The sequence below is a fragment of the Antechinus flavipes genome, chromosome 4, assembly GCF_016432865.1.
Source record: "Antechinus flavipes isolate AdamAnt ecotype Samford, QLD, Australia chromosome 4, AdamAnt_v2, whole genome shotgun sequence".
In the NCBI taxonomy this organism is placed as follows: Eukaryota; Metazoa; Chordata; class Mammalia; order Dasyuromorphia; family Dasyuridae; genus Antechinus; species Antechinus flavipes.
In genome coordinates, this window is record NC_067401.1 from 73,266,696 (window position 1) to 73,278,778 (window position 12,083).

General features: G+C 47.4%; 2 protein-coding genes across 2 annotated transcripts in view; one reads left to right on the forward strand and one right to left on the reverse strand.

The window, feature by feature from the left end:
- ABCD3 (ATP binding cassette subfamily D member 3) overlaps nucleotides 1–12,083 on the reverse strand; it is a 609,690-nt gene that overhangs the window by 418,096 nt on the left and 179,511 nt on the right. The gene's annotated exons all lie outside the window — the stretch shown is intronic.
- The window catches only part of LOC127561265 (retinal-specific phospholipid-transporting ATPase ABCA4-like), a 76,435-nt gene that overhangs the window by 3,711 nt on the left and 60,641 nt on the right, over nucleotides 1–12,083 (forward strand). The window contains exon 3 of the mRNA XM_051996557.1: nucleotides 3,013–3,210. Coding sequence (XP_051852517.1) covers nucleotides 3,013–3,210 — 198 coding nt within the window. The remainder of the gene's footprint in view (nucleotides 1–3,012; nucleotides 3,211–12,083) is intronic.

Below are 12,083 nucleotides of genomic sequence, written 5' to 3' on the forward strand. Positions count from 1 at the left end.
GCCCACCCGATTTCCCTATGACTCTTTCTCAGGAGGTCTGGTCTCCTTCTCATTTTCTCAGATGACAGGGAATCTTTTGTGTTTTGGCCAAAATCCCCATCCCCTTTTGGTTTTGCTGTTGGCCCCTATGCTCACTGAGGGCAGGGCCTAGGCCCGTTAGCATAATTTTGTACACTGCCTAGCCTAGCCTTTTGTGGGTATATGCTGTTTCTTTAGTGAATTGTAAACTTGCAATATCTATAACAGCAGTTATGTTAGGAATGAGAGGAAGGATGGTAGAGTGGATAGAGCCAGACGCTCACCAGCTCTGTGTCCCTGCTCTCTCCCCCCTGTTTCTTCCTCTGTAAAAGGAAGAAGTGCCTGGATGATTGCTAAAGTTCCCTCCAGCTCTGTATTTGGGATCCTACAACTACAGTTCCAAGACCTGGAATTTCACCCATTGCTGGGGGGGCCACAGGATCAAACCCCACCACTGCCCCCAATTACCGATGTGACCTGGGACAAGTCAGGAATCCTCCGATTCCTCATCTGCACAGTGGGGAGTGGTCAAGGTGTCCAGTGCTAGAGCTGTGATCCCACAATGCCAGTTCCCTCCTATCTTCTGCTCCTTGATTAATGGCCTCCTAAGCTTCTGGGGCTAAAAGCGCGGTATTGAAGCTCCCCACACTTTGCCCCGCGAGCCTCCAGGGGCAAGCTCACATCCATGGCTGGGCCTGATTTGGAAGCCTTTCCAAGGTGGGAGAACTTGCATATTTTTTACTCTATGTGCATAACTCTCCAGAGCCCGCACAGTGATGCCTTGGAGAAAGATAAGCAGAAAAGCAAGAAAGAAAGTGGCGGGGCCGGGGCATGTGGTGAGACCTGGGGGGCCTTTGAGCCGTGGCCTTGGGCTGCTGGACCTGGGAGCAGGCCTCCTACTGGACAACACTCCTGAGTTCACTTGGTCCATCTCTAAGGACTGTGGCTAGGAATCTCCTCACCCATTCCTCCCGGGGCCTGCGCAGAAGGGGTCAGGACCTTCAGGCTGCTTTCTTGATAAGAGCACTGGCTTGAGACTCGACATTCTTGGGTTCAAATTCTCCTTCTTTCATTTGCTACTCATATGACCCGGGGGTACATCCCTAGCGGGGCCTCTGACTCTGATAGACTTAAGGACTGGCTGGAGGAGACCTCAGACTCCCTCATTTTACAGATGGGGAAATTGAGGCTGGGGGGAAGCAGCTTGCCCAGAGTCCCAGAGGTAGCAAGGGTCTGAGCAAAGGTCCTCCAGGGCCGAGTCAGTCTCCCTTCCGTAGCACATCCTCAGCAGCAGCACTCCAAACCCAGAACTCTGTCCCTTGGTCCTTGCTTCCCCCCAGGATGTCCTGATCTGTAAAGTGAGGGGACGAGACTCCTTGGCTTCTGGGGCCCCTTCTACCTCTAGATTCATGATCTTTTGAGCTAACAGAACAGAACAAAACAAAAACTTGGAAAAAGTTCTCTCTCTGGCCATCTGACTCAGGTGTTCCCAGAAACTGGACGAAGGGTCCTAGAGGTCAGAGCAGCTGCCCCTGCTTGGGCTGCCCCTCTGGCTGGAATGTAGCCCTGCTCCCTGGGAGGCCCCCTCCCTCTCCCCACTGCTAGGGGCGGGGGAGGAGGGAAGACTGTGTCAGCCCCGATTGCTCATTTTCCTCTTTGCTGTCTCTGTGGCTCATAAAACTGAGATCCTGGAAATGTGAGTGCTGGTTTCCAGTTGGTAATAAAGGTAGATGGAGATAACAAAGGGGCATTTAGGGGAAATTTCTTTCTGGTTCCTCTCTGACAAGGCTGGCTATATTTGGAACCCCAGTCCCTGCAGGCTGTAGGGTCTGAAAACCTTTCATGTGGAGAGAACAGGCTGTCTGGGTCCCAGTACCCGGAGCTCCAGCTCACCTGACAAATGAGCCCAGGAGTTTCAGGAAAGCTTATGGTCAGACACATAGGAGGGCCCTGCTGGCATCTGCCCCACGCTGGGGGGTATGGGCGACAGCTCAGTGTCTTGCAGAGGGGACCAGCTCTGGGGGCAGGACCACCCCAGTTCCAGGCCAGCCTGGGGCCCAGAGCAGCTGGGGGGGGCAAATCATTTGACCTCTTAGTGCACAAAGTGCCCCCAAGTTACAGGAGTTGTTGATCTGCCTTTTTGGAAGGAATGGCCACACAAATGGAAGCCCAACAGTGGTTCCCAACTCGGATTTCTTCTTGTCCTGCGACTCCCACCATTTGCACTCATCTGTGCACGTGTCCATGGGCCACCTGCAGTCTCTCATCTCAGTCCTTCTTTCTTCGCTCTTCCCTCCAGGCATTTCTTTCTTATTCTCGAGATCTCTTAGTGTGTGTTTTACCCCAGCTCTGGCTCCTCCCGGACCATCTCGTCAACAAACACAGGGCTTCCATCTCTTAATCCTGGTTATTAGAGTCCCTCCCCAGGTCCTGCTTGCAAAGCTCCCCATCTAGTCTCTCAGCTGAAGGTCAACTGAGAATTAGGACCCAGAGGAAAAGAGAACCTAGTGAGGGTCCCTTGGGACAGTAAGGGGCCCAGCCTGGTACAGAATAGTGCCCGCGGCCTTGTGACCTCACTTGAAGTGACCTGGTTTCCCACTTTGGCCAGAATGATTCTAGCTGCTGACAGGCTGTCCTGGGTGGGCAGGTTTCCTAGGTCAAGTCCAGGAGAGACTCTGAAGTGGAACCGAGGGGTGCTTAGCATATGTGCCTGTGGGCAAATGGGGAAGTACCCAGTGGCCAAGCAGGTGGGAAGTAGCATGCCTGAGCTGCATTTCACAGAGGGACTCATGTGCTGGGGAGTTTGGTTGGAGCTTGGTCCCTTGGAGGCCAGGAGTCCTGGTCCCCAAAAGTGCCGTCCCAGCTGCTGGGCTAAGGCAACCCTTTGGCCCAGATTTGTCCCTCTCCCTTGTTTCTAGTGCCTACGGGTTCTCACCTGGGATAAGACGAGAAAAGCCTTTAAATCATAAAGGGGATATACTGTTCTCTCCACAGTTTGCCTACGGGGTCCCAGACCTGATGCTGAAAGACATTGCCTGCAGTGAAGCCCTGCTAAACCGGTTCATCATCTTTGGCCAGCTACAAGGGGCTCGGACTGTCCAGAGAGCCATGTGCCCTCTGTCCCAAGGCAGCCTGCAGTGGGTGGAAGATGCCCTGTATTCCAATGTGGATTTCTTTAAGCTCTTTCAGCTGGTAAGTGAATGGCTTGGCTGGAGCCCCAGGAGGGGGTCATCTCCACGGTTAGGGGCATGGCACCAGCTTGTTGGGTTTTTTTGGAAATTTTATTATTATTATTATAACTTCTTATTGACAGAGCCCATGCCTGGGTAAATTTTTACACCATTTTCCCTTGCATTCACTTCTGTTCCAACTTTTCCCCTCCCTCCCTCCACCCTCTTCCCCCAGATGGCAGGCAGTCTTATATATGTTAAATATATTACAGTATATCCTAGAGACAATATATGTGTGCAGAACTGTACAGTTCTCTTGCATGGCACCAGCTTTTTGATGGCTCCTGACTGAAGACTCGGGGAATGTCTTTTGCAAGATGATGAGACGAGGTAGCATCATGGACTTATGGGGCAAGAAGAAAAAGCCTCGAGAAGTCATTTATCTTATTCTGCCTTTAGCTTCATTCTGTAGAAAGCCAAAGCTGCACGAGTGGCTTTACACATGGATAAGAAAACTTGAATCAGTGGAGGGCAATGGAAAGAATGCCCGATTCAGAGCCGGGGTCTGGGTTCAAATGCACTCACTCCCTGTGTGAGGGGAAAGGTCACTGAATTTTTCTCAGCCTCAGTTTTGTTCTATGTGAATTAAGAGGTTTGGACCAGATGAGACCTGAGGGTCCCTCCCGGCTCTGAATCCAGGATCCTATGAATAATTATGACCCTTGAGTTTATCTGTGTAGGAAATTCTCCTAAGAAATCCCCTCCCCTGATGCAAGTCAGCCCCTTGTCTGTAACTTGCCATCTTAGAGAGTGGCCTAGTGCCCTTAGACCCCAGAGTCTGTGTCCCAGAGACAGGAGTGCTTTGCAGTGGAGCTGCCCTTGGAACCAGGGAGACCTGGCTTGGAGCCTTGGCTGCCAAGACTGACATTATTCCACCATGGGAGGGATAGACAGGCCTCATGAGGCCCAAGGGCTGAGACCTTCCCCACTCACTCTCCTTGTCCTGCCCTTCCCGTTTTATCTGAGTCCGTTTCTTGGGGTTGCCTGTCTCCTCACAGGGGCAAGTGTGCTCCCAGTTCATCGATCCCTTCTCCATCTCGGATTCCTGAGAGACAGTCTTCTTTCTGGCTCTCATCTACGGGGTCCCCCCAAGAAAGGCCCCCCAGAGTACAAACACGAATCAAGTACCGAACACGCTTCCCTCACTGAAAGAGATTGCTACGCGATCAAGAATCATAGAGTTGCCATCCATTCTGAGGCTCCTAGTCAAGGCTCCCTGGGATGTTTAAATAGCTCTTGTCTTTGCAGGAATTTCCCCTCACCGGTCCCCAGCACAGCCTGATTTGCCAAGTGGGCCCTTTCTTTTGGCAGCCTCTCTGTGGGCCGCTCTTTTCCTCGTGTAGTGCTGTGGGTAGGCAGGGATGGGTTGGGGGACCAGCGCCCTGCTGCTGCCTCTGCTGTGGCTGGTCCAAAGCAGCTGCTGCCTTTCGAGGTCAAAGCCTTGTACCAAAGGCGAGGAGATGCAGATGGGAGGAGGCCCTCTCCCAGACAGGCCTGTGAGGTCACTGATTGGGCCTGCTGTGGTAGGGGATATCAGAAAGTCATGTTTCAACCTCAAGGAAAGAAGGAAGAGGAAGCCTGAGAGGGGAACATGGTCTTTCTTATATCCAGGGAGTTTCAGCTCATTCATCAATCAGTCCTTTGGATGGCAGAGAATAGAGACTGTCTACACTGGCTCTGAAGTGGGGGTCTGGAGGGGCACCCCAACACCCTAAGAGTTGCTAACAATATTTACTATCGTTTTACTCTTTGTTATGTTTTAAGACTAGAAATTCCTTGAGGGTAGGGATTATGTCCCAGCCCAGTGCCTAGAACTGAGTAGACACTTTAGTCAATGTTTGTTCAATTGAATTGGATGGATTATGGTGGAATGTTTCCTGGAGAAGCTTTTGAGTGTTTGGATCTTTTGCAGGGCAGGGAGGATGACATTTTTTTAATAAGTTCCCAGAAATGTTCCCCTCTCCTGCCTTAAAAAGCATCCAGTAGAACCCGAGGTCCTGTGAGCAGGGGCTGTTTCGTTTTTGGCCTTGTGTGCTCCCCACCCCATCTCTAGCCCAATACAGTGCCAGGTCTGTCGTAGGCACTTAGTAAATGCTCTGATTTGAGTTTTATCACAACCCTGGAGCTCCAGCTCTTTCCTTCAGGTTACAAACATTCAGCTCATTTCCCCAAGTGTATCTGACGTACCTGAACCAGGTGCTGTACAAAGCAGGGGCCCCCAAAGAAACAGGCCTCTGCCCTTAGAGGAGCTATATTCTGCAACCTTGTGTCCAGAAGGACCCGGAAGTAAACCACCCCGGGGCAAAATAACACAAAGGAGCCAGTTTTATTCTCTGTGGGCAGAGAAGAGTTTTTTCCTTGACTCCAGATGGATGATGAGACTGTGGGAGACAGCTTTTCTTTTACTTAGATGGCATAGTGGATGGAACATTGAACATGCAGTCAGACCCGAATTTGAGCCCTACCTCTGACACTTAGTAGCTGTGTGACCACGAGCAAATCGTCAGACCTTTCTCAGCCTCGGTTTCTTCATCCAGAAAATAAGGATAATAATAGTACTCCCCTCCAGGATTGCTGTAAGAGGCTAGCGAGATCACATATGCCTTAGAAATCTGAAGGTGCTCTATAAATTTCAGCTGCAATAAGAACATTAATGATTATTGTTGACATTATTACTCCTCCTCCTCCTCCTCCTCCCTTTTTCTGGCTCCTGGATTGTGCAAACCATTTACCAAGATAGCCAGCTTCTGGAAGAAGGAAAGAACAGACCCTTTATTCTCCTGGTGACTCCACAATGAGTCTTTCCATTTGAGGAATCTGGGATGGCAGCTTTGTACATTTTGAGCCTCAAATGAGGACCTCTTTATTTTTCCTCAAGTGACCACCACGTCGCTTAACAGACAACATGTACCCCAAAGAAACAAAGGCATGGGAGTGAAGAGGAAAGACCAGCAAGACCCAACAGTGGGCAGGGGGCCTTGGCTTGTCCTTGCAGGCCCAGCTGGGTGCTGCCATCAAGGGAAGGGAACTCTTTCTGGAACAGGGCTGTTATTGCAGCTGGTTGGCGGGCTGCCATGTTTACCCGTCCCCAGAGTCACTCAAGCTTTAGAAGCCGCAAATTCAGAGATCCAGAGATCTTCTGTTTATATATGCTGTTTCTCACACACTAATACAGAAATAGTTTTATTAAATAACAAAAAGTTAATGCTTATTTTAAAAAAGGCTTTTAAGTAAAGAAAATATTGTTAAACTACTGATGGCACCTTCCAGCTAGAGCTCTGGGCCCAGTGCCAGCATCTGAAGCCCAGAATATTAGGGGAACTAACTTGCCCCAACCAGGGGTTGAGAACCACTGAGAGGGACCAGCTTTCCTTCTGCAATGGTCTGGAATGGCCTTCCCCTTCTGCATCAGTGAGATTGTCCTTGAAACCTTTTCCTCAAGACTCCGAAGCCCCCTAAGTAAGGAACCATGAGATGATATTCTTGAACCCAGAAGAGACCTTAAAGGTCGTCTTGTCCAACTTCTTCTCTCTATAGTGGGGAAACATGGAACAGAAGGTCTTCTGGGCAGACCAGAGAGAGAAGACTTATCTAAGGATTTCTTGTCCTTCTGGTTTGGCTTAGGTCAGCATGGCTTAGTGGTATCATCTTTATCATCATTGTTGCTCTTGTAAACTAGCATTTAGATAGCACTTGGAGGCTTACAAAGCACTTAAAATGCTTTATCTCATGGGAACAGAAAAGCTTGAGAATTATCTCCCTTTTTCATATGAGAAAACTGAGAGGGCTTAAATGGCTTGTCCAGAGTGACAGAGCTAGGGAGAATCTGAGGCAGGATTTGAATTCAAGTCTTTTCTCAGACCATGGGACTCCCCTCTTGTTTGCATCCCAACCCCCAAGTTACTTTGTTTTTACTCAGTCCCCCACTTCATTTTGTCCTTGTAGCTCCAGGCCCTCAACTTGCCTTGCTCAGGGTCACATGCCTCCTAAGTGACCGAGGCAAGATTTGGATCCAGGTGTTCTTGGCTCCCAGTCTAGCTCTCTGTCTCCTTTCCTACCTAGATTAGGGCTGAAGGTCAGTCATCTGTGTCTGAAGACTTTCACTCCCAGCTGAAAGCAGGAACTCCAGATTTGGGCAAGGTAGATGATTCTTGCCCCACCTGACTGAGGTGTTTTCACACCTCATGAAAATAAAAAAAAAAATTTTTGTTTTGTTTTGTTTTAGTTTCAGGTGAGGGTTTTAGGATGATTACTATCTGATTTGGCCCAGGATCTGCTCCTCCTCCCCCTCTCCTTCCTCCTTCCTCCTTTCCCTACCACCCCATCTCCTCCTGTTCCCCCTTCCTCCTTCTTATCCTCCTTTTTCTTCCCTCTGGCTCCTTCCTTCCCTCCTTTTCCCTCCTTCTCCTTCTGACTATTCATCCTGTATTCTCTTGGCTATGGCTAAACAGCTTTGAAATCTTGCTGAGAAGCAAATCAGTCCCTTCTGTGTGGAATGTTTATTTGTGGAAATTCAACAGGGAAACTGAGCTTGGTGCCAAGACCTTTCACACTGCTGGGAAACCTGAATTTCCCCTCCCCTCCCCCCAGTCACTAGGAGCTGATAGAGGGAATCTGGCCTCCCTGGAGGGTTGGCTCATGGTTTCTTATCCCCACCCCCTTCCCCATACCCTTTTTCAGAAAACTTCTAGTAGAGTGTGGTTTGGACTCCATTCCTTTCCCTAAACCACTTCATGGTTCCAATTTTGAATTTTTCTAACTTAATTTTTGCCCTTTTCTGACTTTTGAGAAGATCATTTATTGATCTCCAACAAGTAAAAGTCTGAGGAGTGGGAATTGTAAGGAGTTGCTCCTTTAAATGCTCAGCAGTATCAGTAACTCCCCTCTTCAAATGCTCCAACCTTCTGTTCACCAGAATTGTTTGTGTGTTATCCAGAAATATAGTTTCTGCCTTGTGGGAGGTCACGAAAGCTGGTTAAATTTCCACTAGCCATTTGAAGTTGCTGTTAGGAAATGCTTTTAGTAAGAGCAAAAAGAGAGCAGAAGTCAACTGCAAAAGCCCTAAATTAGGGATTTGAAATGGATAGGGGATAACCCATGGAGTCAGGAGGACTTGAATTCAAATCCAGTGTTAGTTACTGTGTGACATTGTACAAATCAAATAACCCCAATTGCTGCCTCTCCTCCCCCATATAAAATAAAAAGGAATCCCTAGTTTCCTTCAAAGATCAACTCAAGTGCCACTTCAAATATTCAACAGCTTCTATTTCAAGGGTTATTATGAGGATCAGATTAAGTAGCTCAGGTGTATCAAGCATAGAGCTAGATGCTGGGGAGACATATATTTTTTGTTTGGTTATTAATTTCTTTCCTTCTCCATACTCTGATAGGTACCTTATTCCTTGCTCTCATGTGCTTATGATATCACTCTTTATGTTCAAATCTTGCACCCATTTTGAACTTATCTTGGTATATGGTATAAAATAGTAATCTATACCTTGTTTCTGCCATACTGTTTTCCCAGCAGTTTTTTTTTTTTTAAATCAAATACTGAATTCTTGTTTCAAAAGCTGAGGTCTTTGGGTTTCAAATAGTAGATCACTATGGTCATATACTACCAAGTCTTTTATACCTAATCAATCCTACTGATCTACCACTCTACTTCTTAGCCAGTACCAGATAGTTTTAATACAGCTTGAGAGCTGGTATGGCTAGGCCACCTTCATTCACATTTGTTTTCATTAATTCTCTCAATATTCTTGACCTTTTGTTCTTCCAGATGAATTTTGTTACAATTTCTTTCTGGCTGTATAGAATTTATTTTTGGTAGCTTGATGGGTATGACACTGAATTAATAAATTAGTGCAGATAGAAGTTATTTTTATTATATTGTCTCAGCCTACCCATGAGCAATTATGCTGTTGTTATTCCCATTTTACAGATGGTGAAACTGAGGCTGGGAAAACTTTAAGTGATTGCTCAGGGTCATAGCTGGTGTATGAGGCAGGATTTGAACTAAGGTTCTTATTGACTGCAAGTTGAGCACTTTCTCTACTATATCATCTAGTTGCCTTTCATGTATAATCTACGTATATGTATATGCATATATGCACACAGTGTATAGACATGTATATATCCATGAGTGTACAGATGTATAGATAGAAATAGATATGTACAGATGCATTCACACATATGAAGTAACTCAGGGAAGAAACGGCATTTGAGCTGAGTTTGAAAGAAGCCAGAGATTTCTTCTGACTCTCCGACCTGGAAGGACCCTCTGAGGCCTTCCTACTGAGGTTATCCAGCTTGTCCCTGAAGCCCTCCCGTGAGGGCACAGTCCTGTCCTCCCAAAGCAGCCCACTGTGGTATAACTCTCCTTGCTAGAAATGTTTCCCTTGCCCCCATAGGAGATGTGTGCAACCTCCCCAACACTTGAGTCAGGAGGATGTTTCAGGGATGCAGTGAAAGGAAGAGTAGAAAAGGCATCTGAGCCCTGGCTTTGAACCCTAGCTCGGTCCCTGAGCTCTCTGGGTGGCTTGGAGAAGTCTCCCTGGCTCTCAGTCTCCTCACCTGTAAAAGAAAGGGGCTGCACTGGCTGATCTCTGACGCCCTTCTAGTTCTCAGGGGATCCTGTGACCTCCTGACAGCACCCATAATCGGCCCGCAGGCTGGTTCCCACAAGCCCCACATACCAGAACTCAGTCCCCACAGAGAGTCAAAGGCCCCTTTGCCCAATTTCATGTGAGAGCATCATGTGGCCAGTCTGTTCCCAAGCCCGCCCTGGTCAGTCAAAGGGACTCTGTTCGCCCAAGCCTTTAGAAAACAGCTCGTCTCTGTGGCCCCTCCTGGAAGGACAGATTGGCCTTTTTGTTATTGTTGCCCCAGAGTGAAATGACTTAGTCTGAATTCTCTCCTCATGACGCATTTCCCAGCGCTCAGATTGTCCCTGTTTGTTGCCCCCTCACCACCGCAGCCAGTTTCCTCTCTTTTCATCTGACACTTAACTGCTGTCAGGTCCTAACAAACATTCCTCAAATCCACAGTTCTCCCGGTTACCCAGCAACACACTTCCCTCCCGGATAAAGCTGGCTTCCCTGGAACAACAGGTCCGAGCCCAATGCAGTTGTCCACACTGGAGGAGGAGAAAACCATTTGATCTCAGTTTCTTTTTTCTTTTGGGAGGTGAGGGAAGAGGCAGAGAATTACACCTCTTAAAAATCAGCCTAATCCCATCACTTTTGATTTTTTCCATCAGCTCAGAAGTGGCCTCTTCCCTCACAGTAATGGCCTGTTTAACTTGGGGTTGCTGGCCCAAGAGCCAAGGCATTTCTTTGTCTCAGTCAGAAATTCAGTTCCAAAGGCTCAGAACTCCTTCATACACAAGTAGGGCTTGTTTATTTTTTTAACCTAATTCTTTACCTATAGGTTTCTGTGCTTGAGTGAGATTCATGAGAAAACATATTAGAATTCAGCTCCAGCACTGAAGACTATATTAGAAAGAGTGCTGGCTCATTTCCAAAATATATAGAGAATTGACTCTAATTTATAAAAAATCAAGCCATTCTCCAATTGATAAATGGTCAAAGGATATGAATAGACAATTCTCAGATGAAGAAATTAAAACTATTTATAGCCATATGAAAATATGCTCCAAATCATTATTAATCAGAGAAATGCAAATTAAGACAACTCTGAGATACCACTACACACCTGTCAGACTGGCTAGAGTGACAGGGAAAGATAATGCAGAATGTTGGAGGGGATGTGGGAAAACAGGGACACTGATACATTGTTGGTGGAATTGTGAACACATCTGGCCATTCTGGAGAGCAATTTGGAATTATACTCAAAAAGTTATCAAACTGTGCATATCCTTTGATCCAGCAGTGTTTCTACTGGGCTTATATCCCAAAGAGATACTAAAGAAGGGAAAGGGACCTGTATGTGCCAAAATGTTTGTGGCAGCCCTGTTTGTAGTGGCTAGAAACTGGAAAATGAATGGATGCCCATCAATTGGAGAATGGCTGGGTAAATTGTGGTATATGAATGTTATGGAATATGATTGTTCTGTAAGAAATGACCAGCAGGAGGAATACAGAGAGGCTTGGAGAGACTTACATGAACTGATGCTAAGTGAAATGAGCAGAACCAGGAGATCATTATATACCTCAACAATGATACTGTTTGAGGATGTATTCTGATGGAAGTGGATCTCTTCGATAAAGAGAGCTAATTCAGTTTCACTTGATCAAGGATGGACAGAAGCAGCTACACCCAAAGAAAGAAGACTGGGAAATGAATATAAACTGCTTGCATTTTTGTTTTTCTTGCCCCCATAGGAGATGTGTGCAACCTCCCCAACACTTGAGTCAGGAGGATGTTTCAGGGATGCAGTGAAAGGAAGAGTAGAAAAGGCGTCTGAGCCCTGGCTTTGAACCCTAGCTCGGTCCATGAGCTCTCTGGGTGGCTTGGAGAAGTCTCCCTGGCTCTCAGTCTCCTCACCTGTAAAAGAAAGGGGCTGCACTGGCTGATCTCTGACGCCCTTCTAGCTCTCAGAGGATCCTGTGACCTCCTGACAGCACCCATAATCGGCCCACAGGCTGGTTCCCACAAGCCCCACATACCAGAACTCAGTCCCCACAGAGAGTCAAAGGCCCTTTTGCCCAATTTCATGTGAGAGCATCATGTGGCCAGTCTGTTCCCAAGCCCGCCCTGGTCAGTCAAAGGGACTCTGTTCGCCCAAGCCTTTAGAAAACAGCTCGTCTCTGTGGCCCCTCCTGGAAGGACAGATTGGCCTTTTTGTTATTGTTGCCCCAGAGTGAAATGACTTAG